The sequence below is a fragment of the Bombyx mandarina genome, chromosome 13 (assembly GCF_030267445.1).
Source record: "Bombyx mandarina strain Sakado chromosome 13, ASM3026744v2".
NCBI lineage: Eukaryota > Metazoa > Arthropoda > Insecta > Lepidoptera > Bombycidae > Bombyx > Bombyx mandarina.
Window position 1 is genome coordinate 5,967,206 of NC_143220.1, and position 25,235 is coordinate 5,992,440.

General features: G+C 35.0%; 5 protein-coding genes across 6 annotated transcripts in view; 3 read left to right on the forward strand and 2 right to left on the reverse strand.

Moving 5' to 3' along the window:
* The first annotated feature begins 716 nt into the window (after positions 1-716).
* On the forward strand, positions 717-9,063 carry Usp12-46 (Ubiquitin-specific protease 12/46). Its single transcript, XM_028170061.2, has 8 exons — positions 717-961; positions 1,156-1,236; positions 1,765-1,981; positions 2,503-2,583; positions 2,830-3,023; positions 4,207-4,464; positions 7,839-7,982; positions 8,750-9,063. Exons 1-8 carry the CDS (start codon positions 917-919, stop codon positions 8,858-8,860), a joined length of 1,131 nt encoding a protein of 376 aa, XP_028025862.1. The 5' UTR covers positions 717-916; the 3' UTR covers positions 8,861-9,063.
* An 891-nt stretch (positions 9,064-9,954) lies between these two features.
* On the reverse strand, positions 9,955-12,400 carry RpL21 (ribosomal protein L21). 2 transcript variants are annotated; one of them, XM_028170066.2, is made up of 3 exons: positions 12,286-12,400; positions 11,950-12,086; positions 9,955-10,329 (listed from the first exon to the last, which is right to left on the reverse strand). In XM_028170066.2, the coding sequence occupies exons 2-3, from the start codon at positions 12,076-12,078 to the stop codon at positions 9,979-9,981; spliced, it is 480 nt and encodes a 159-aa protein (XP_028025867.1). In that variant the 5' UTR covers positions 12,079-12,086; positions 12,286-12,400; the 3' UTR covers positions 9,955-9,978. The 2 variants fall into 2 exon arrangements, with proteins under 2 accessions (XP_028025867.1, XP_089588534.1); XM_089732408.1 differs by having other exon boundaries at positions 12,279-12,373.
* A 53-nt stretch (positions 12,401-12,453) lies between these two features.
* LOC114239778 (uncharacterized) lies at positions 12,454-17,677 on the forward strand. The gene is made up of 8 exons (XM_028170160.2): positions 12,454-12,723; positions 12,802-13,223; positions 13,304-13,378; positions 13,878-14,003; positions 14,427-14,583; positions 14,765-14,881; positions 15,658-15,911; positions 16,181-17,677. Exons 1-8 carry the CDS (start codon positions 12,643-12,645, stop codon positions 17,202-17,204), a joined length of 2,256 nt encoding a protein of 751 aa, XP_028025961.2. The 5' UTR covers positions 12,454-12,642; the 3' UTR covers positions 17,205-17,677.
* On the reverse strand, positions 17,163-19,890 carry LOC114239724 (nitric oxide synthase-interacting protein homolog). The gene is made up of 2 exons (XM_089732407.1): positions 19,089-19,890; positions 17,163-18,883 (listed from the first exon to the last, which is right to left on the reverse strand). Exons 1-2 carry the CDS (start codon positions 19,778-19,780, stop codon positions 18,697-18,699), a joined length of 879 nt encoding a protein of 292 aa, XP_089588533.1. The 5' UTR covers positions 19,781-19,890; the 3' UTR covers positions 17,163-18,696.
* A 2,226-nt stretch (positions 19,891-22,116) lies between these two features.
* Positions 22,117-25,235, forward strand: part of bmm (brummer) — a 59,758-nt gene continuing 56,639 nt past the window's right edge. The window contains exons 1-3 of the mRNA XM_089732306.1: positions 22,117-22,608; positions 23,859-24,091; positions 24,758-24,946. Coding sequence (XP_089588432.1) covers positions 22,449-22,608; positions 23,859-24,091; positions 24,758-24,946 — 582 coding nt within the window. The 5' untranslated portion in view covers positions 22,117-22,448. The remainder of the gene's footprint in view (positions 22,609-23,858; positions 24,092-24,757; positions 24,947-25,235) is intronic.

Sequence of the window (25,235 nt, forward strand, 5' to 3'; positions counted from 1 at the left end):
TAAAACTGAGACTTAGAACTCAGGTCTCAAAGTGGGTGATGGTATTTACGTTGTTGATGTCTATGGGCTTTGATTACTACTTAACACCAGGGGGACCGTGAGCTCATTTACTCAAAGTGGGGTGGTTCCTAGAAGGGCTCTGGGGATGAATTGATTGGTTCCAGATAATAAGTTCTGATGACAGGTGTGATAGTTAAAGGAGATAGAGAATTCATGTCGAACAACACACACAGAAACGAAGTCCCTCCGTTGGACAAGGAGGACCCGACAAACCGCAAGGACAGGCGGCGTTCTTTAATTTTTATTTTTTGTATTGCATTCGTGACCGCCGTTCACCAGTCTTAATCGATTCATCGAAACATTAGCATTGAAAAGTTTAGACACCCGACATCTCTAGATAGAATTTTCGTTCAGAAACACGAACTAATCTAAAACTCTACAAGGAAAACTTTAAGAACATTTTACTTCTATCAGTATGCCAAAACTTTTTTATTTTTTTCTCCTACGATATTCATACAACCGCTTCTTGTTTTAGTGAATTTGCAGAGAACAGAAAATCCCTTTTTACAAAATACCTAAAAGCTTTATATAGTAAGATGTGTTCAGAAAACGCAATACCCTACAACTTTTCTTTTTTTTTTCTTTTGTAATGGCGGTCCTTTTTGATTTCGCCAAAGTCAAGGACCCTACAACACTAAGCTGGTAAAACTTCAAACACTGTCAAATGTCAACGTCAACATCCAACTCTGTTGTCTTTGGCGGTGTAATGTCGTGACTGTTGTGCTGCGCTTCTCCGTTTCCAAAAGGAATATTATTAATAATGTTTCTAGAAATAACTGTAGAGAAGTTTTAAACCCCTTCGTTCGGTGGTGAAAATCTAGTGTTTGTTTGATAAGTCGTAAGAACAGAATTGCAAATGTCAATATGTCAGGATTTTGGCCTTAATTTCCAGCATAGAATGGTAAGCGAAGTGCATGTTTTATTTTCATTCGAATAGTTTTAAGTATAGGACTAGACTTCCTCCTATTCGCGGCTGTAAGCACTTAATGTATTATCAATATTAAACCGGCTGAAATTAAATAAGATTATAATAGCACAACATTCGTTATTTCCGGTTCGATTTAATCGGATGCTTATTGGAAAGTATGTTTGCAGGGCGCAAATATATCACAGTTGGAAAGAGATATCGGGTCAGAGCAGTTCCCACCTAACGAACATTATTTCGGATTAGTCAATGTGAGTATCAAATTTTATTACTATAATTTTGGGATATGTTATCTAATCTAAGAAACATTTTCAAACGTATCTCTTTTATATAACTTAATATGTTATATAGAGTACATACTCTATAGAAATGTTGTTGCGGATAACCCTTACCTACTTTGCCTGAAATGTGTTTCTTGACTTGATAAATTCAGACATGAAAATTATATTCAGAATGAGGTTACCAAAATAGTAAATAAAAACTAGATCTAGTCAGACAATACTACTGAAGTAAATGTAATATATAAGTAACAATATTAGAAACACTATAAATTAAATAAAAGCATTTTTTAAATGAGGAAAAGAGATATAATTATTAAAATTACAGGAATCAACATTTAAAATATGTTTTTTTAAGATACCTCCTTTATCTACATCATCTTGAATGAAATGAATTATTTGAGATTAATAATAATAAAGCACCAGTCTTGCTTGGGTCCTTGACTAACTCATATCGAAAGAAGAAAATTGATTATAATAAAATAATTTATTTAATTTCAGTTTGGCAACACTTGTTACAGCAACTCAGTGTTGCAAGCTTTATATTTTTGTCGCCCATTCAGAGAGAAAGTATTAGAGTACAAAGCTAAGAATAAAAGGACCAAGGAAACTCTATTAACATGCCTGGCAGATTTATTTTATAGCATAGCTACTCAAAAGAAAAAAGTTGGATCAATTGCACCTAAAAAATTTATTGCTAGACTTAGGAAGGAAAAGGGTATGTGGCGGGTATACTTATATAAAAAACTAGTAGCTTAAACTTAACACACCATTTTAATTATAATTAGCCATTTAAGAACACCTTATAATTTAGTCAACTGTCAGCACTCACCTACACCTTTACATAACATTCAAGATTGAGCACAAATTTAGTAATAGTTTAGTAATATTATTTTTACTGCATATATGAAAAAAGAAATCCCTTTTTGCAAAAACTATTCATTAATTAGTTTTTTTTTTGGATTTTATGAGTAATAGACTTAATTGAACCAACTGTTATATGACATTTATGACTGCATGTGACTATGAAAATGGTAAAGTATACAAAACATATATGATGTAATGACAATAATTTTTTTCATTAAACAATAATAAAAAAATTAAATACATTTGTTATACAAAGCAATATTTTTGTTACTACTTCTATATTCTTCTTCTATCTTAAATCATTTTCTGAAGTTCCATTGAGTAACGTTGCCTAATTGTTTAGTTCTTTAAATGCATTTGTTTTGTTTACAGAGGAATTTGACAATTACATGCAACAAGATGCCCATGAATTCCTGAACTTCCTAATAAATCATATTAATGAAATTATTTTAGGTAAGAAGTATTTGACTTTATTTCAGTTTTAGAAACATAGGAGTAATGTCCTTGGTCGTTTTTAGTATTAATTTGTCTATACCTGTCTTGTAAAGATTCAAACTCTATTGCGAAACCACAGACTAAAAACAAATTGGCAACCTCTGAGTGTCAAGTTTTCGGATTTAATCTTAAGTATGTTAATTTACAGTTATTTAAATGGACATTTATTTTGTCAGTTGCTAATTGAAACCCTCTTTCCGACAGCGGAACGTAATCAAAGCACATTAAAAGTTCAAAAGAACAACTCCGGTGAGAATGTGACGTGTAATGGTTCAGTGCCTCACAACACCGAACCGACTTGGGTGCACGAAATATTCCAAGGAACATTGACAAGCGAGACAAGGTGTCTTAACTGTGAGACGGTCAGCAGTAAAGATGAGCATTTCTTTGATTTACAGGTAACTGTTAATTTTGTATACCATAATTAATATCTTTCTCTCTTCCTATTAGCAGAGGAATGAGTGTGGATTCTGCTGTCCAACTTGAGGGAACTTGAGACAACTTCTAATGCATTTATGTGTGCATGAGCTCTTAATCCGCTGAATGTTAAGTATATAAGGAGCTGGACCTGTGATCACGTATGCTACTAACAACCTTGAAACAAGAGGTCTAAGTAGAAGACGTCGCGGTCTAAAGGATGAGATCCTGGTATACTAATAACAAGCGATGCGATTTTCCCAGTATTCAAATTTCGCATAGGCACAGTCTCAATGCCTTAATATGTAGTCTCAATTTTAAATGCATTGTGTAAGGAAAAATAGTATTTTATTGTTCAAACTGAAATGCATGAACATTGCGGTAGACACAGTCAGAATGGCAGTAAAATAACCTGTTACTAGAACTATGACCACTAAAATACCAAGAGTTTTTGCCCTATTACTATGAAAGTCATTCGTGAATAATCCCCTCTGTAATCCGATTTCATGCCTTTCGTGTAACACATAGTTTTCCCCATATAACACGCGGATTTCCTGTATGTATTAGAAATATTCTTGGTTTTATTTAAAAAAAAAACCTACACATTTCGTTCATAACATAATCGTAATGAGAAAAGCGTTACTGCGTCGCGGCAGAAATAGGCCGAGTGGTGGTACCCACCCGTGTGGACTCACAAGACGTCCTACCACCAGTAAAAATTATCGGACCTCGCATTGCCTTTTTTTTATTGCTTAGATGTGCGGACGAGCTCACAGCCCACCTGGTGTTAAGTGGTTACTGGAGCCCATAGATATCTACAAAGTAAATGCCCCACCCACCTTGACGTATAAGTTCTAAGGTCTCAAGTATAGTTACAATGGCTGCCTCCCTACCCGTGCGGACTCATAAGACGTGCTACCACCAGTAAAAATTATCGGACCTCGCATTACCTTTTTTAATTTATTGCTTAGATGGGTGGACGAACTCACGGCAAACTTGATGTTAAGTAGTTACTGGAGGCCATAGAAATCTACAAAGTAAATGCGCCACCCACCTTGAGATATAAGTTCTAAGGTCTCAAGTATAGTACAATGCCCCCCTATCCGTGCGGACTCACAAGACGTCCTACCACCTTGTCGGTACGGTCATTGTCCCACGTTTCAGGTGGACGTGGGTCAGAACACTAGCATCACGCACTGCCTCAAGTGCTTCAGCGACACGGAGACGCTTTGCAACGACAACAAGTTCAAGTGTGACAACTGCAGCAGCTACCAGGAGGCGCAGAAGCGGATGCGCGTGAAGAAGCTGCCCCTCATCCTCGCCCTGCACCTGAAGAGGTTCAAATACATGGAACAGTTCAACCGGCACATCAAGGTGTCGCATCGCGTTGTGTTCCCATTAGAACTGAGATTATTTAATACGGTGAGTTTGGATTATGTCCTCCGATAATAATGCAAAGAATTATTTAAGTGTAATGAAGCATTTTTTTTATTTTATTGTATTCCTATTTTTATGTGTATGTATGTGTATATGTATATGTACATTTATATATATTTCACTGGATTGGTCCGATCCGGTGGTAGATTCTGCGAAGCACTCCTCTTGCTAGGGTTCGTGTTAGCAACAACGTCAGGTTTGACCCCCGCGAGCTCACCTACTCGCCCGGTTAAGCTGATATGGTCTCTGAAGACCATAAGATTAGGTAGGAAAAAAGAGCTTATTAGCGTTCGTTGTTTAATGGTAAGAATGCCGACACCGTGGCTTTACGCAACACATGTCGGGCGTCTTTTAAATTAGCATAAAATTAATATCTGCCTACCGTCTAGACATTTTTATAGAATCTGTTATTAACTATTAGATTAATAATGATTGCACTAATTCTTAGTCGCTAAACATAACAAGAACTCAGCCACATAGATTCAAATTCAAAATCATTTATTTCAACTTAGATGTCAGTATAACACACTTGTTGAATGTCAAAATATAAATAACAATGTTAACTCTACCACCGGTTCCAAAAAAAGCCACAGTCCTGAGAAGAACTGAAACGAAACAAACTCAGCGGGCTTTTCTTTTTTTGATTTTTCTCAAATATTTTCTTCTTTTTTTAAATAAGTAACAATATTTGCAATAAATGAAAAACAAGTCAAAAAATACAATTACAAAAAAAAAACACAATAATAATAAAAATGAAAAGGCCAGGAGCGAACGCCTCATTCCCACGTAGTGCCATCTAGTAGATAATCCTTAACTTTATAACATACCTTGTTGCACAAACGTTCCTTGACAGTTTTCTTACATCTATGAACAGGTAGTAATTGAACGTTTAGTGGGATCTTGTTGAAAAGATGTACACCCAGCCCCCTAAAAGAGTTGCTTATTTTCTTAATTCGAGCCACCTGCAACGCAAGCCTATGTTTGTTCCTAGTGTTCACATTATGCAAATCGCAGACTCTAGGGAATTCTTCAATGTTTTTACGCACGTACAATAAATTTTCAAAAATGTATTGGGACGCTAAAGTTAGAATTTTGATTTGCTTAAACTTATCCCTCAAGGATTCCCTCGGGTGCATATTATAAATAGCACGAATAGCCCTCTTCTACAGGATGAAAATAGTTTCGACATCGGCAGCATTGCCCCATAGCAAAATGCCATAGGACATAACACTATGAAAATAACTGAAATAAACCAGACGTGCCGTATCTTCATCAGTATACGTTCGTATTTTTTTACCGCAAACGCTGCAGAACTAAGTCTACTCGCTAACTTGCATATAATACGAGGACCCCACTGCAGCTTGGAATCAACTGTTATACCAAAAACTGTCAAATCCACAAGCTCCAGTGTCTCTCCACTTACAGTAATATTAGTGTCTACTTATCTAACATTAGGTGTGGTAAATTTTATAAATTTTGTTTTTTTTTGTTATTTAATAACAGATTATTAACACTAAACCAATGTACCACGTGCGAGATAGCATCATTCACATCGTCATAATCTTCCCATTGTCGTTTAATTTTAAACAATAAGGATGTTTCGTCAGCGAATAATACGACCTCGTGACGGGGTTCGATAAACTTTGGTAAATCATTCATATACACAAGAAATAGAAAGGGACCCAATATGGAACCCTGAGGAACACCCATATTAAGTAAGACACCGGAAGATCTCTTTCCTTTAACGTCTACCTTTTGGATTCTTCCGGATAAATAAGATTTAATAAGTTCTAATGAAACGCCCCTAATACCATAATGGTGTAATTTCCTCAACAATGTATTATGCTCAACACAATCAAAAGCTTTAGATAAGTCGCAGAATACCCCAAGGGCATTATGCGATTCCTCCCAAACCTGAAAAATATTTTTAATAAGATCTACACCTGCATCAATAGTTGAACGACCTCTAGTGAATCCATATTGTTTGTTATGAAGCAGGTTATTGGAATTGAAATGGTTCAAAAGATGTTCCAAAATATTTTTTTTAAAATTTTACGCAATGTAGGTAGTACTGAAATGGGCCTAAAGTTAGAGGGGTCAAAAGTACTACCAGATTTAAACAAAGGTATTATTTTACTATATTTCATTAGATCAGGAAACACCACAATCAATACAGTCATTAAATATTCTAGCAAGGTAAGGTGCGATTATATCAATAATGGATTTTATAACCTTAATTGAAATTCCCTATAAATCACCAGTTTTCTTAATATTAATGAGCTTGAAATTATCAATTATGTCCTTTATATTAATATTTGTGAACTTAAAGTTAACACTGCATTTATCAACATGATCTTGCAGTAATGATTCGGTGACGGTAGGAGATGAAAGTAAAGATTTTGTAGTAGAAGCTGGGTTATCAGCAAAGTAGCGCTCAAAGGCACTGGCCACTTCTTGATGAGAAGTTATTATTCTATCATTGATTTTCAAATTTAATTCAGCATTGCTGTTTCTGACATTCCCAGTCTCCCTATTAATGATATTCCAAGTCATTTTAATTTTGTCAGGTGCATTTTTTATAAGATTGCTTAAGTGCAATGACTTGGCCAATGTATAGAATTTTATAACCAGCTTGGAATATTTAGAGACATACTCATGAAATGACTTATGATTATATGATTTTTCATGATAAAGATCATAATATACTTTTTTAATCTTCTTCTGAGTCGATCTCTTCATTGCTGAAGGTCGTGTCTAATTTGAAATGTTGACCGCATCCCCACGTCTTCCTGTCCTCGGCTATCTTTATGGCCTCGGCTATTGGCAAGCCGGTGATCGTCTTTACTAGATCATACCAGCGGGTAGGTGAGCGTCCGCGTGATCTCCCGTCAACCTGACCAACTACCATCAACTTCTCTAAGTTATCGGGTCCTCTACGAGCGATGTGACCGGAGTACGTGAGAATACGTTGGAAGCAGATAGCGGACAGCCTCATGGCAATACCTCCTTCATAATGGATAAGTTGATCCGGCGTGCTGTCCATGGAATTCGCAACATTTTTTAATAATAATTACATTATTATTTACTGGTGGTCGGACGTCTTGTGAGTCCGCACGGGTAGGTACCACCGCCCCGAATATTTGTCGTGAAGCAGTAATGCGTTTCGGTTTGAAGGGTGGGGCAGCCGATGTAACTATACTGAGACCTTAGAACTTATATCTCAAGGTGGGTGGCGCATTTACGTTATAGATGTCTATGGGAATCAGTAAACACTTAACATCAGATAGGCTGTGAGCTAGTCCACCCGTCAAAGCAATAAAATAAAAAAAATGTATGGTTTTTTTTGTTTTTGTTTTCAGTCTGACGACGCTGTGAATCCGGATCGTCTGTACGACCTGGTGGCCGTGGTGGTGCACTGCGGCTCCGGCCCGAACCGGGGCCACTACATCAGCATCGTCAAGAGTCACGGCTTCTGGCTGCTGTTCGACGATGACATGGTTGATGTTAGTCACTTTTCTATATATATTATTTTTCATACCTAAGCTGATAGCCTTGAGCGGCTATATCAGCGTCGCCTTAACTAGTAGGTAAGCTCACGGGGCTCAAACCTAATGATGTCGCAAACACGAACCCTAGCAAGAGCAGTGCTTCGCAGAATCTACCACCGGATCGGAAACGCGAGATCCGACGAGAAACTCAGTGGGCTGTGTCTGAGGGTTAATTTACTCGTCGAGACCTTCGTCGCAAGCGACGGTTCGACGAGGACGGTGAGCGGTGCTTGGGGTACCTAAAAGCACCATTAGTGGATCAGGAGGACTTTTCTATAGATGACCTTTAACCTCTTCACGGACGAATTTTTTTATAGAACAAAAACCAGGAATTTAGTTTATTCCTTATTGCTTATTCATTTTATATTTGAAAACAATTTAAATGAGTAAAAAAATTATTAATTTATACATGGTGAATATTCATTTAAAAAAATTATTCAACTATGAGGAAATGAAATGAAATGAGATTAGATGATATGGGATGAAATAGAATCTCAGTAAAATGGTGGTTATTTAATGAGACTTTTTCAGTGGACTTTTTGGAGGATCTCGAGAAGCTACGTCCAGCGACTTTGTTTCATTTTCCCACATTTGTGGACTTTCACGGACATTTTAAATAGACAAAATAAAACAATTCACACAACTTCGCCCTTCGTATTCCCGCAAAAAAGTCTCAAAACAATTCTAAATTTAGTAAATATATGTTGTCTTTTTTCTTCCAGAAAATAGATGCATCAGCTATAGAAGACTTTTACGGCCTAACTTCAGACATACAGAAATCGTCCGAAACAGGATACATACTATTTTATCAGTCTAGGGACGCTAGTTGTTAAATAAATAAATATTGTTAGTTAAATTATTGAAACCAGTCAATATGAATCGTTTTGAGATAATATGCCATGTTTGTTAAAGTTGAAACGGCATATGTTTATTAAGATAATATTTTATTCTTTGCATTATTATTATTATTATCATTCAAATTGTTCGATTGTAAATAATAAATATTTCATTTCAAAATTAAAAGTTGTGATCTATCTCTTTGGGTATTTATTTATTTCATAGTAAAAAAACATCAACACCGTTTTAATTAATTAATGATCAATAAAAAAATAATTAATTGTCAATTACGTTTTTAATAGTAGCCTAACGCTCGCCGTTTCGCTAAAATTGTCTACATTTTCCCTAAAAATTCGATTAGAGTTAGGCAGATAAGCGTACGAAAACAGTTATTTTAACATAGCACCGTCATGGTTGAGGTAATTTGTGCAAAGCATTATATAGTTTGCGTAATTACTGGTGGTAGGACCTCTTGGGAGTCCGCACGGGTAGGTACCATTACCCGGCCTATTTCTGCGGTGAAGCAGTAATGCGTTTCGGTTTGAAGGGTGGGGCAGCCGTTGTACCTATACTGAGACCTTAGAACTTATATCTCAAGGTGGCTGGCGTATTTACGCTGTAGATGTGTATGGTGGTAAACTCACAAGAAGTCCTACCAGCAGTAGTTACGCAAATTATAATTTTGCGGGTTTGATTTTTATTACACGATGTTATTCCTTCACCGTGGAAGTCAATCGTAAACATTTGTTGAGTACGTGTTTCATTAGAAAAATTGGTACCCGCCTGCGGGATTCGAACACCGGTGCATCGCTCAACACAAATGCACCGGACGTCTTATCTTTTAGGCCACGACGACTTATATCATCATCGCACCGTCCACCACCGGAGTAAGGTTCATCTATACTACCTGGAGGAGACACTGCGTTCATCCACAGTGCATTTCCAGAGATCTTATTTGCCACGTACCATCCGGCTTTGGAATGAGCTCCCCTCCACGGTGTTTCCCAAGTGCTATGATATGTCATATTTGCCATTGCATTTTATTTACAAAGTTAGAATCAACTATTGAGGTAGAATAAAAACAGCTAAGTTCTTAAAAATATTTTATTGGACTTTACGCTACGAATTCGTATGGGATAGGCGCAAGTAAGACGGGTTTCTCAGTTCCACTGACGATGTGGGCAGCTTTAGGGGGAGCTGGCTGTCTCTTCAGGTTGACGGTCTTGCCGGCAGCCTTGGCTTCCTTCAGTAGCCTCTCATTCTCTTTGACTCTCTTAAGGAAGTCTTGTCTGCACTTGGAGTGCTTGACATGCTCAACACGGATATTGATGCGCTTCGGTATAATCCTTCCGCGAACACGCTTGTTGACAATCACACCGAGAGCGTGAGCAGTCACGTTGTACACACGACCTGTCTTTCCATGGTATACTTTGTGTGGCATACCCTTTTGAACTGCACCATTGCCCTGTAATAAAAAAATATAATCCATGCTGCTTCATTCATTGTAAGACAATCAAAACAATCATTCTAAATAGAGGCAAGTACATTTTTAAAGCCTTGAAAGTATTTTTTTTTTATATTTAGGAAGTAAGGATTACTGGTGGCTGAAGGTCTTTTCAATTTAACCAGGACAAATGGGCGAGCAAAGACCCAGCCAGAAGACATGTGATTTACTAAGCAGCTGGCCTGAGAATCTCCAAAAGAGACCTAACAATCCAAGGGCAGCTACTTCGTTAATCTACTATGAGATCGGACATACAACCTACAATGACAAAATCAGTTGATAAAGTGAGCTGACTGATGTGTATGGATTGGGTTGCATGTCGGACTCTACAAAGTTTAATGAATATGATTACCAGAATCCCTAGGACTTTTTTTATTGCCCGTGTAGGCAGTCCTACATCTAACAACATCTGATTTATTTGCCCTGCTAAAGATATCTTTGAGAAATAAATGAGTGTTTATAGGGACAGCTACCTACACAATTAAAGAATAAAAAATTCATCACATACTTCTGTATATTTATAAATTAATCACATTAAAAAGAGGGCTTAAAGATAGGGTGGGACAAAAGATGTATCAAAATGGCCCACCTCATCTTAAAATGAGCTTTGCTGCTATAAGTTTGCTTATATTAGTAAAATCTGTAAATAATATGATTTCGGTAATTACTGGTAGTAGTAGGGTTTATTGTAAGCTCACACTTTATGAACCACTGTCCGGTCTGTTTCTGCTGTAATTCAGTCATGCAGTCTGGTTAAAAACAATGGAGAGCTATTGTGTATTTTAATTGAGACTTGACCTCATGTCTCAAGCTGAGTGTAATAGGTAGCATTCACAAATGAAGGGATAAAAGGCTATTTAGTTTATTGGAAGTATATTTGTGGAAAAGCTATTTTAAAGTTTAAAATTTCGAAAAAATATTATTAAAATAAACTTCTTAAGCTATTTGAACAGAGGAAGCTTAATTAAAGTTCAATTAAAAACATCAAACTGCTGATTATAATACCAAATAAAACGCTCCTTTGCTATGCGACATGCTTTACTCTTTTCCTATATGCGACATTTATCTTTATAATTATTAAGATAAATGTCGCATATTAAGCAAAATGTTGCTTAAACCAAACAACCTTTCACCCCTCAGTATGGTCTTTAAGTATCAGTAAATATTACCAGGAGGGCAATATAATAATAGTGTACTAGCATGTCCCCTAACCTATTGGTTTAAAATATTTCGTCTAAGAAATTTTAAAAAAACATCCATGAATAAACTATTTGACTCCTAATTAACTTTTTATTTAAATACCCAATATTCAAATAATACCAGGATTGTTTGATCAAACCAAACTAACGTCTGAATATTATAGAAAATGAAGTTGAATCTTTTAGTCTATGAAATATAGAAATGTGCAAAGTGAATTGTTGACATCAATTAGATTTTTGTAACTGTAAACTTTGCTAGCAATCGTAATAATCCTCTTTAGTGCTATAAAAATTCAGTTTAAATTACTATAAGTCAATACCGCGTCAATTATGACCATAAGTAATAACCATAGTTTACAACGCCAATTAAACTTAAACTTACTCTGATGTCTACAATGTCTCCAACTTTGTACACTTTCATGTACGTGGAGAGCGGGATAGTTCCATGTGTGCGGAACCTGCGAGCGAACAAGTCCCTGGTGCCGCGGCGGTAACCCTTGGAGTTCGTCATCTTCGAGCCTGTAAACCGAAGTATATGATATCGACAAGTTTCACAACACGTGGATCAACTATAAGCAAAGTTCCCTGATGTAATATTCACAAAAACTGCTATGGTAAACACTAAACGTAGACTATTGAGCAAATTGGGAATAGCTAAATGTGAAATTAAATTATTAATAGGATTTATTTTTGATTTCACGCGATATTCACCTTGTGCCTTGTGTTACAAAGCTTGACGGATCTAGAAAGAGGTTAGTCTCGTCTATGGAATGCTGTCCAGAGAAGAATAGAGATGCGTGTTAGTTACACTAAGCATCGCACACCATCTATAACCATTATACAATTCTTAGGCCATAGTGTAATTTATCGACAGCTATTTGAGACCATAGACTACGGTGAATTTACGAGACAACCACAGAAACAAACAAAATCAATTAAAAAAGTTTGTCAATGTCAAATAACGTCAAGGGGGTGTGAATATTTCTTTCCTTTATTTTCTAAAGATTTTAATTTTATTTTTATTTTTGTTGTTGTAATGTGCTTACAATAATACAATTTATTTACAAAAAGTACAATGAATACGTTACCAGAGGCCACTATCGTGGATTCATGTCAATTAACACCAGTTTATTTGATAAATCCGAATGACAGTCAGGTAATGCACCTATTATTTATTGACTGAATTAGTTTAACAAAGTATCAAAAATACTTCAACACAACGTTGCGTTTTCAGGCGAATTATATTATAACTTTGGGCGATGTTGAACAGAAACCTATTTCGGATAACCTGAAAAGTTTTTACGAAAAGAGCGGCAGTATAGAAAACTCAATACCAAATGTAATAAAGGCCCCCGCGCCTCGTACCATCAAAAAGATCGATCCAGCAGCCGTCGGGAATAATTTGAAATTAGCCAGCTTTCTGTTGCCAAAAACTGAACCAAGCAAACCTTATGTGTTGAACAATGTTATATTGAAACCGAGCTTACCTGCAGTTTCGAATACTCGTAAAATAAATCTACAGTCTACAGAACAGAAGACACCAAATACCATACCGGTCTTTGGCATAGACAGGAAGATTGTAAAGTTAAAAGATGGCATGTTGACTCGCAGGAATCGCGTTGAAAGAGCGCTACCAAAGATAAAACCCAAAGAGAAGTATGTTTGGTAAAAAATCATTACAACACCCATTTCATATCATGGGCGAGTATAAAATTATATTTATCTGCTTATTTCAGTACTTCAACAATTATCCCGCCGACATCGAAACTCACATCAGTGCAGTTAATCAAATTAGGAGAAACTTACCATAGGTAAGGTGTGATAGTAATTGGTCTATAATTTTTTTACTTAATATACTTTAGTATTAGTAATGAAATCTTTTAATGTTCTCAGAACTCTGGTAATTATTATCGTTTGAATCGTATCGAACATTATATTCGTCAGGGTGTAATCCTGCTTATCAGTTTGAACTTTGCTTTTCAGAAATGCATGCAAATCAAACTTATCAAATAAGTCATAAATATAAATGATTAAATCGCAAAAGACAGTTTAATATTAAATTCAACAGAGATAAATTTTAGTAACAATTCAATGGAAGGATTGATATATGTCAAATTTCTTGATGAAGAATACTTTGTCTAAATGCCAAATCAACTTAAATTCAGTCATAATCAGGACTAACTAAAGTAATAGTTTAGAACTTAGTCCTTCTAATTGGTACTTTGGAGGAATATATATAAATATTAAATAAGTTTTTGACTTCTGCTCCACTTAAAACAAGATTGATGAAATTACGTTTAAAATTTTCAGCCTAAATAAGTTGAATGATGATCAAGTGAAGATGGTAAACCATGCCTTGAAAATATTCAGTGATCCTGAAAAGATTGTTCCAGAACCCACCTATGATCCTGTTACGAACACAAAATTTATATATAAGTAAGTTTAAGTGACAAATTTTATTCTTGTCTAATTTTACTTTCAAAAAATATTTATGAAGGATAGCTGTAAACATGGCTTTACACAAATTTGCACTTTGTTAAACTGTAGTAACCAACAAGAAGATCGGACACTAGAATAATTCCATTCATTGTCTATCTGCAATATATAAGTAAAAAACCATCTGCGGTGAAGAAAATTAAAGTAGTCTCAATGTTGAAAATAATATAATGAATATAAAAACGGCGAGATTAAATCGTAAAAGTACTTTAATTGTTATTATACTAAATCATCTTATAATTTGTTATAAAATAAACAATTTTGTGTATTAGTGTATCATAGTTCAGTGTATATCAACATAATATGGCAGGTAGCTTTGGAGTAGTTTTATTATATTTGAATAAAGCTAATTTTTTCTTACAGGGTTATTTCTCCGAAGGACCTCGTTATTGCAGGTAAAAAGAACATCATCTTTAAAGAGAAGAAAGAAGAAAAAAAGATTGAGATACCGAAAAAAGAATTTGTGAAAAAACAGATTGTTATTGAAGATTTTGTAGACGAACCAGAGTTACCGGCCGTGGTTAGCATTTCTTTCTTAAATTTTAAAGTTAATTATAATTACAGAGAGGAAATATGTGAACAGGGTGGTAGTGAAGCAATCAAATGTTATGTTACCAAAAGATAATTCAAATTTAATTTATTCAAATTTAATCTTAATTTGTGTGCAGTGATTGTTGATGCTAACAGAATAACTTTTTCAGACCAAAGTCACACGAAGCGGTAGAACAGTGAAACATCCAAAGCTGATAGTACCGCAGGACACTCCACAGAAACCTAAAAAGAAAAATCATGTAGTCACCTGTTTCCAATGTTCAACTGTAAGTTTTAAAATTATGGGGAAGTATGATGAAACATAACACTGAGTAACTGTGAATATTGAAAGAATTGAAACAAGTAAAATATCAGCACTTTGAAAACATTAGTACATACAAAGAACGTTTAATGTAAAATAAAAATAAAAAAACTGTACACAATAATGTTTTCTGGTGTGATTCAGATCATAATATGAACATATTATGTTACAATGAATTGGGGATTTATCCATATTATCTATCTCCTCATTTCATCTCATCCCATATTGTCAACATCTTCTCTTTTTGATTCATTTCCTATCTTAAGTACTGCCAATAGGGTATATTATAAGTTATCATGTATCAATGCCTCCAGTCCCAGTTACTTGCAGCAATCAGGTGTTCCGGTTCACTCATCAGTATAACTGAGCGTTTAACCTGAGGGTGCCAACAGGATGAAAAGGCATTTAATGTCAAGATTATAATTTTGTTCATTCCTGTATTGCCTTATGCAATTTCAAGTAATCTCATGTGTTCCTAATGAGGAAAATAAATAGTAAGCAACGCAGATATTATTTCAGTGTCTTTGCAGTCCCATAAACTTGAAGATGTCAACTCTGTGTATTTTTGATTTAAAAATTCAATTTCCTGATTGATTCAAAACAATTTTACAAAAAAAGTGAGAAACAACTTTACAAATATTTCTATTAAAAATTATATAAGATGCTTTTATAAAAGCCACGTAACCGATAATAATATACAATACGATTGAATTCTTATATATGGATTATAAACATTTCCAGGAGTTTGCTAGTCTTTATCGACTACAAAAGCATTATGAAAACCATCCCACCCATATACCAGCCAAGATCCATTCAAACCTGTTTCACTGTCTACTGGCAATTGTAAAAGGTGGTTCTGAAGAAGACAGGACTAATATATTTATACAACAGTTGGAACAATTGATTGTGAAGCTAAAGTCTCTTTTGCCATGTTTACTGAATACGATGGAGGGCAATGAGGGAAAACCTTGCACAATCAATGATGATATAGGGAGGTAAGTTCTTATAATGAAAATTTGTTAGAATTATTTTATTAACCGTTTATTTATTAAACAGTAAGGCAGTAAGAAACAGACTACACATTTATGCACAATCAGCAAACCCGATTACATCGGCTGGTAAAACGGACATTACAAAATGCTATGCTCAGACAAACATTTTGACAATTTTCATCTAAATCATTCCAGCCATTTCAGAGTCTATAGGGAAGACATACACATGTCGATTTTTATACATGTACAACTAAGTGTCATTATGTTTGCAGGATACTGGGAATGGATCCAGGAAAATATAATATAGATGTAAATGCTTTAAGTTGTATAAAAGATAAAGATGGCTTCTGCATGCATAATCCCTCCACTATCCAAAATCAGAGTAATGTTGAAGTGAACCAACCATCGGAATTATTAATAAAAAATCACGAAGAACCAATGATTCCGGATACAGAAGATTGCGCAAGAATTAGTTCAGCAGAAAACTGGCCGACGGTAAATAAAAGAGTTTGGAAATTAAAAAAGTTAAAGGCTCAAAATAGTGGCGCCAAAAAAATTAGATTAGACGAAAAACATACGTTATTAGAATTAGATTTAGCTGTAAAAAGAGAAGAAGACTTAAACGAAACTAAAAGACTTAGTTTCGAATCTGAAGATCTATTGACTAAGCTAGGTATAGACACCAGTAGATTCAATGAATCAATGGTGGCATCAAATGAGTGCAATGACGTTAATAACAAAGTTACATTAGACCAAAGCAAGAATAATCATATACAGTTCCACAGCACACATTTTGATATCAGATCATCACCTATAAAACCAACATCCACAGTTTTTCGGAAGTTTCAAATAACCCCAGATAAATTATCTAATTATGATGGTCAAATAATAGGGGCCGTGAACATGGTTGACAAAGCTTTTGAAGAAACAAATAACATTAATGGTTTAATTAATAATGATATTGAATTACCATGTAAAGAGAATGCAATAGATCAGAGCTGGATACTCTCTAGTGACAAGTCTGAAGATGGATTTACAAAACCGGACAGTTTAATTGAACCTTCATTAATACATGTTAAAGATACAGATACAAATAAAGTCAGCAGCACTAGAAGTAATATAAGTGATGTAACTCAAGATATTCTAACAAATGTGTGCTCAGAATCAAACCAAAGTGATTCGGTGCTTAATTTCCTCGATAGTTTAGGTAGTACATGCCTTTCATATCCGGGAATGGAAATAAGATCAGGCACATCAGACTTCAATTTAGATTTATTTTCATTTACAAATACATAGGATTAACTTTTGTAATGATGATTAAAATACTGTTGGTGTTTTCATAGCACAAATCTGGAATGGATGTCCGCTCTCTTTCCTGAGAGCTAGATATGTACATACAAATTTTACTTATTATTAAAGCAACGCTTTCTCTTGATTTTATTTATATAAAAGTAAATTGCCTATAGGGTTGAATCAAAATTAACTGAAGGTTAAAACATAAGAATTGATGTACATTACTGGAATTTATATTGAAAACACCTGTATGAGAATTAGACCTTTTTCTTTAATGGAAAGAGAAATTTAATAATCATATTAAGATCTCACATTTAATATGGAACAAATGTTAATTATGTATTGCATTACGATTATTCATATATAAATAACCTGAGTCGTAATAATGTAAGCTAATACCTATTTTTAGTTAGTTTAATTAGAGTTTACTATTGATATTTTAAATAAAGTAATGACTATTTACTATGTATTAAAAACTTTCTTTTATTTATAAGAACCAAGCAGTAGTTTAAAATTAATACAAATTCATAACCATCAACTTTTTTTAAATATTATACACACATCAACAACACATCAATATTACATTATACATTACATCATTACATACATCACATTATAAATACCTGAAATAAAAACTTAGAAGAAAAAATATCAATGGTGATGATGTCTTACAACGTATAAATAAGCAAACTTGAGTTACTACTACTGCTAATCATTATCTACTTCTATGGTAGAGAATTATCAATCATACATTCTGGTTATCCCGTTTCTGCAGGATAGCCATGAGAGCATCATAGTACGTGAGGAATGTTGACCTCCACCATGATCTAAATTTAAAACTGATTTTTATCTTAAAATACTATTAAAATTGAGACCTTAGAACTCTTGTCTCAAGGTAGGTGGCGGCATTTATGTTGTAGATGTCTATGGGCTCTGGTAACCGCTTAACACCAGGTGGGCCATGAGCTTGTCCACTCTTCTACACAATAAAAAAAACAAAATGTGTGCAATTCACACGTGGTAGAAGTGAAACCTTCCAAAATTAAAATACAATTATCCTAAACGTCTTAAGTATATGTAAAATTTTGTCATTAGTAAATAATTGTAAGGTAGCGCCCTCTGTGAATTGATATTTTAATTTCACGTATAATCCTAAATTAAAATTCACTACAAGAGCTTTCATACACACGTTAGTATTAAAAAATCTCACAGATGGCGCTGTATTAAATAGTATGTATATTTCTGTCTCATTCTTTGCTGGCTTCATCCTACACATTTTTGTATTTGTGTCTCTTACCTGTCGTTTTTTCCGTTGCATCCGGTTTGAAATCACAACGATTCTAAAGAAGTTTTCACTTCAAAAAATTAAAAAGAAATTCCCACAAAAAACAAAACAACAAATTTATTGGAGGAACATCATACAGAACACAAAGTGTAAATGAATATTCTCACAATCTAACTATCTATTATTTTTGTTCTACAGATATTGATTTAATTACGCTTGTAAAACAGGCCTTTCATTTTTCCCTTCTAGGTTTTGATTGGTGAGTGCATATCCAGTGCCCCCTCTTTGCAGTAGAATTATATCTTTTTCTTTAAGTTTCTCACCAGTTAATGGATGCAACCAATCTTTTTTTATGATTTTCTCAACACATTCCATTGTCACAACATGTCCTGAAGTTCTGGAAAATAAAGAAATTTTACTGTCTATTTTACTTTAATATCTTCTCATAATCAAAAGTTATATTTTGTGAGTATTTAAAAAATCAAGGTAAATTTGTTTTGTTGTTGAAATTTAGTTTGGTATTAAAATAGATTTACAAGATCATAAAATCAAAATGGATTTATTCAGTACTATATATTTTGAATTTTATGCTATGTGATCACCTGATAACAGCGCAGGGCACAGCATTACTTAATATATCATGTGTCACTGGACACATGTACCGGTTTTCTTTGGCTATTAAAGACTTCTTATCATCTGGATCATTCACCAATGTCCACTTAACTTCTATTAAATCCTTCATCTTCAATGGTTTGCCGCTGATCGGACAGTAAACGGTTGGATCAGGTTTTTCTATTTTCGAAATCTTTGCATCGGGAAGTTGGGATGGTACCCAAAAACTAGGTAACTGTTTTTCTTTACCATTCGCTATATTTGATACTGAATTTATCGTTTTTTCCTCTATAGCTGAAGTACTTGGTGTAGTAGATGAAATATTTTTTTCCCTGTTCATGAATTTAATGAGTTTCGCTTCTTTTTCAGCCACCGCAAGCTCGGCTCTTTCAACTTCATCTTTTTTTAACTGTTTCTCATATTTCTTTAATAAGCGGTTATATGCGTTCTTCTTACTGATGATGTACTCTAAAATAGCTTCTTTGTCGAATAAGTAGCCTTCTTTTGTGACCACAGGGTTTCTACAAGGCTGTAATGTTAGGCTGCAGCAATCAAAGTTTTTTATGGAGTCTTTTCCGACACGTTCATTTTGGGTACCGTAGCCAGAAGCAGCAGCGTCCTTTTTCTTTTCATGATATGTATACACAGCACCTGCTGTACAATTTCGAGCGTGTCGAGTCATTTTTAAAACTGTTTATTTAAATTAATTGTTTATGTATAATAGGTGTAGGTAGTACAATATTATTTATGAGCATAGATTTATACACTTAATATATTTGAGTTTATGTGTATAATCTATGGGTATGTTATAGCTTATCTATTAGAAAAAGAGCAAAGGAAATATAGCCCATACAATCTTACAAAAGAAAGTTTGAGCCACGTCTTGTCCGAAGAATGAAATTAAGCAGATTGAAGATAATTCAATTTATTCTGTTTCATTTTTAAATGTAGTAAGTGACACAAAGTAATAGCGAGTAAGTTTCGGTTGAGATGAAATGAAGTTAACAAAAATTGTAGCCCTTTCTGATTGAATATGATTGTTCAATCTGAAAATGTTTGTTACATTTAATATTTGGATGATTTTTCTAACAAATATTGTATAAAAAAGGAATTAGAGACGTTTCATTGACCGACTAAAAAAAAAAATTATAAAAAAGTCAAATTGTGTCAAACATATTGGTGAATGAAGTACCTACCCTTTATCTTCAATTTTAGACTTTTAAACTAGAACATTTTCTCCAAAGAAAATTGTTACGCCACCATTATAAGCCCGAACCATTCTTCTTCTTCGTTGCTACACTCTTGACAGAATGGTGGCACTCTTGGTAGAGTGGGATAGATCCCCACGCTGAAGTACTATATTTTAAGTGCATCTGTCTTGCCGCAGTCTTGTGTTTCTCTCTATTTAGCAAAGTCCAGGTTCTGTAGCGCATAAAAAACCGAGAATACCAAAGATCTGTCTAATCTAGTCTTCGTAGCACTAGTTTTATTAGTATTGTTCTCATTATTTCCATCTTTACCAGAAGATTTTCAATGTAGCCAGCACTGGTAGCTAACAAGGTGATGTCATCCTTCAACACTTATTTCTGATCCTTCAATGAAAATACCATCGGTCGAGCTCTCGAAGTAATTCTCATGATAAGTTCTACTACTTAGAGCTAGAGTCCGAAACTACCGCTACTATGCCTCCCCTCATACGCCCTTCAGGCCAACCACCGGCTTTCGATGACGATGACAAGGCTGAGCTGCTGGCCGATGCACTGCAAGAGCAGTGCACCACCAGCACTCAATACGCGGACCCCGAACACACCAAGTTAGTCGAGTGCAGAGCTTCCCTGCCGCCCTCGGACGCGTTACCCCCCATTTGCATTGACGAAGTTAGAGACGCGATCCACAACCTCTAACCTAAGAAGGCACCCGGCTCCGACGGCATCCGCAACCGCGCGCTAAAACTTTTACCAATCCAACTGATAGCAATGTTGGCTACCATTTTAAATGCCGCTATGACGCACTGCATCTTTCCCGCGGTGTGGAAAGAAGCGGACGTTATCGGTATACATAAGCCGGGCAAACCGAAAAATGAAACCGCTAGTTACCGTCCGATTAGTCTCTTCCCGACGATAGCCAAAATTTACGAACGGCTCCTTCGGAAACGCCTCTGAAACTTCGTTACCACGAATAAAATTCTTATAGACGAGCAGTTTGGATTCCGCGCTAAACACTCGCGCGTACAGCAAGTGCACCGCCTCACGGAGCACCTCTTAATAGGGCTAAATAGGCGTAAACAAATCGCGACCGACGCTTTCTTCTTCGATATCGCGAAGACGTTCGACAAAGTCTGGCACAACGGTTTGATCTACAAACAATACAATACGAAACTACATACCCGACCCAGTAGACCGAATGGTAAACCGTCGACGTCGCCCAAAGCACGTCATTACGGATCCTCCTGCTCCATTAACGGTGCTTTTAGGCACCACAAGCATCAGTCACCGTCCTCGTCGAACCCGTCGTTTGCGACGAAGGGCTCGACGAGCGAATTAATCCACAGACACAGCCCACTGAGTTTCTCGCCAGATCTTCTCAGTGGGTCGCGTTTCCGATCCGGTGGTAGATTCTGCGAAGCACTGCTCTTGCTAGGGTCAGTGTTAACAACTCTCCGGTTTGGGCCCCGTGAGCTCGCCGCGAGGCTGAAATAGCCTCTCAAGCCTATCAGCATAGGTAGGAAAAAAAAGAGCTAGAGATGTTGATTATGATCGGTAATAATATATATCCTTGATGAATGCTGGAACTGGGGTCAAATTCTTAAACTAAACATATTTTGTTCGCACTTACGCAGTTCTTTTCTCGTATAGTTTTCTCATAAAGTGCACCAGATGTTTTGGTGTTTCCATTTCAATTAGCGTTTCTATTCTATTTAAGATTAATATTGTTGCGCCCTGACATTGAGAAGTGTCGTATGGGCATGTTTCTTTTGCCTGTATATATCAATGAAACAAACCAAAATCGTGAAATCGGGGAAATAAGAAATAAGTCGCTACTTTATGACGTCAATGGTTTGCATGTCAATGTTTGTCTTGTTTACCTCATTTTATTCAGTATTTACATTTTAAGTTCGTGTTTCAATTTTAGTTTATCGAGTTTCTCGCTAGAAACTGGTGATCTTTATGATACATTTAAACAATTAAATCGCTGTCATTGTGATAAAAATTATCTGTGATTAAATTAATCTAATCGTGTAATTGTTTTAAAGCGATAATCTAGTGGCGATATTCAAATTTCAAATAGTTTTTTTATTTATTTAAAACCTTGTGTTTTTATTTGATTTTTAATAGTTGATGTGAATAAGAATGAACTTATCGTTCGCTGGTTGTGGCTTCCTCGGGATTTACCATGTTGGTGTTGCAGTTTGTTTCAAGAAATATGCGCCTCATCTCCTTCTAGGGAAGATATCAGGAGCTTCTTTTGGAGCTTTGTCAGCCTGTTGCTTGCTCTGTGATTTGCCCATAGGTGCGTTTTTTTCCCTACAAGCATGGTAACGACAATTGATAATTTTTTTTTTTTGGGTACAATAGAAATGATCTGATGCCCAATGAAAATCGTTTTAAATTAAATAAATATAATAGTATAAAACAATTCAATTATACCTACATTTTTAATTTTAACAAATTTCCCTAATACACCTAATGTTTTATAGATAAAAAGTGTAGTACTTCAGCAAATCAGCAGAATATAATGAGTTCTATTTCATAAATACTGGTGTTTAAAATAATAAAAGAATCATTGTAATAATATTTTTTTTTGTCAATATATTTTTAATTGCATTTTATATCAGCATGTATTATTTTTAAAGCTAAAGTTTTTTGTTTTGGCTTGCCTTTGCTGCTTTACAGTTTTTGCAACAAATTATGAGTGACAAAAAATACTGAAAAAAACTTGCCCATTTATAACAGCACACCTTTAAGATTGTAAGGTTTAACCAATTCAAGGGCAAGGTTTGATAAGTTCTCATACAAAGAAGGTCATTAACCTATTTTTGTAGAGTACAACAGAATTTTAATAAATCTTCAATATACGAGATTTGACGTGACAATGTGAAGTTGATATCATACCTACACAGTTAATTTAGTTTTTTTTTAAATAAAAATTACTAGTTTGGAAATTTTATTCAATTTATTTATTTTGTTTAAGTGTTAGTAAATAAAAATAAAAAAAACATTCGAAGTCCACTCCTAACTTTTCAATACTTCTTAATTTAACATCTATTAAATACAGCTGGGCAGAAGTATAGGTTGTATTATGTATGTATGTTAGTTCAGGAGGATATTTGCTATAGTTGTGTTTGGAACAATTTGCTCTTTCATAATTTAGATTGACATATATTATATAATAAACTAGTAAATTTTAGTGCTTGGGTTGACGATGACTAAATAAATATATTTCAAAGAGGCTAGCATAGCAGTGTCATCCCAATGAGAACATTTCTTTGTGTGAAGTTTTCATATAAAAATGCAACTATTTATTTTAGTGTTTTTTGAGATTTCAATATTGTTCTTGATAAATTACAGTTACCTAGCTATTATTAGGAGTCACCCATATGATTCTGGTCTAGTAATTGTACTAATAAAGTGTAATGGAATCCACAAAATGCAGAATGTACGGATGAACAAAGATTTTTGATTAATTAATTGATTTTTGCTTTTCTGGGACGAGTTATTACGTAAATAAATTTTAAATGAGATCCTCGTTTCATTACTTAGGTGAAATCACATCTGATGTTCTCAGAGTGGTCCGCGAAGCAAGGTCAGGGTCCCTCGGACCCTTTAGCCCTTCATTCAACATTCAAAATGTGCTCCTCGAGGGCATGGAGAAATATTTACCCGAAGACGCCCATAAGATAGTGAGCGGTAAACTACATATATCACTTACCAGAGTATACGATGGGAAGAATGTTATTGTATCGGAGTTCCCTACAAGAGAAGATTTATTACAGGTTGGTTCCACTATTATTGGGTACACAGTAAAATAGATCTTCAATAAAATCTGTCTTTGCTACAAATTTGAGAATCTTGATCAATCTGGATTTGGACTGTGAATAGAGTATTGTCGATTTAGTGGCACATCTAGTGCCTCATTAATCAACATCTCTTAGGTTGGAATTCGCATACTTTTCTATTACAAGAAATACTAATGATTGAAACAATAATTTTCAAAACTATAACTTTACCTTTAATGCATATTATAAGTAATTGTTGTTTTTACTAAGATGGGTAGACGAGCTTATGGCCCACCTAGTGGTCACTGGAGCTCATAGACATCTACAACGTAAATGTAGCCACCCAACTTGAGTTCTAGATTTCAGTTTTTACAGTATAACGGCTGCCCCACCCTTCGAACTGAAACGCATTACTGCTTCACGGCAGAAATAGGCAGGGTGGTGGACTCACAAGACGTTCTACCATCAGTACATATAATTTTAATAAAAAACTAAAATAAGCCATTTATTACTTTTACGACAATCCTTGTTAAGATTAATATCTTGGTTATCCATATGCTGGTGATTTTGTATTTTATATAAATAAATGTTTTGGAAGGTTCTTAGAAGATATTAAGTTTTATTTATAAATCGTACAACTGTAACGATTTTTTTTTTTAAAAGGCGGTGATGGCGTCGTGCTTTGTACCAGTATTTTCTGGCCTGTTGCCCCCCCGATTCCACGGCATCAGGTATATGGATGGAGGGTTCAGTGATAACCTGCCAGTGTTAGATGAGAACACCATCACGGTCAGTCCCTTCTGCGGGGAGAGCGATATATGTCCTAGGGATTTGAGTTCACAGTTATTCCACGTAAGTATTACGATTTCATAAATATTTAAATAGGTACGAAATTAAAGCATAATCTTACTAATAAATAAGTAACAGATTTTACTGTCAACGAAATCAGTCATACTACATAATCACATATGACCCTATAAATAATGATAATTGATATTGTGGTTTGCGCACGTCAAAAATGCTAGGCTAAGTTGTTAAGCTGTTAAGACTAAGTTGTTACCTACCTAAGCTACTACTAAATATATTATAGGCTTAATTCCTGAACAGTTCAATCACCAATGCCGGAAAAATCAATTATGAT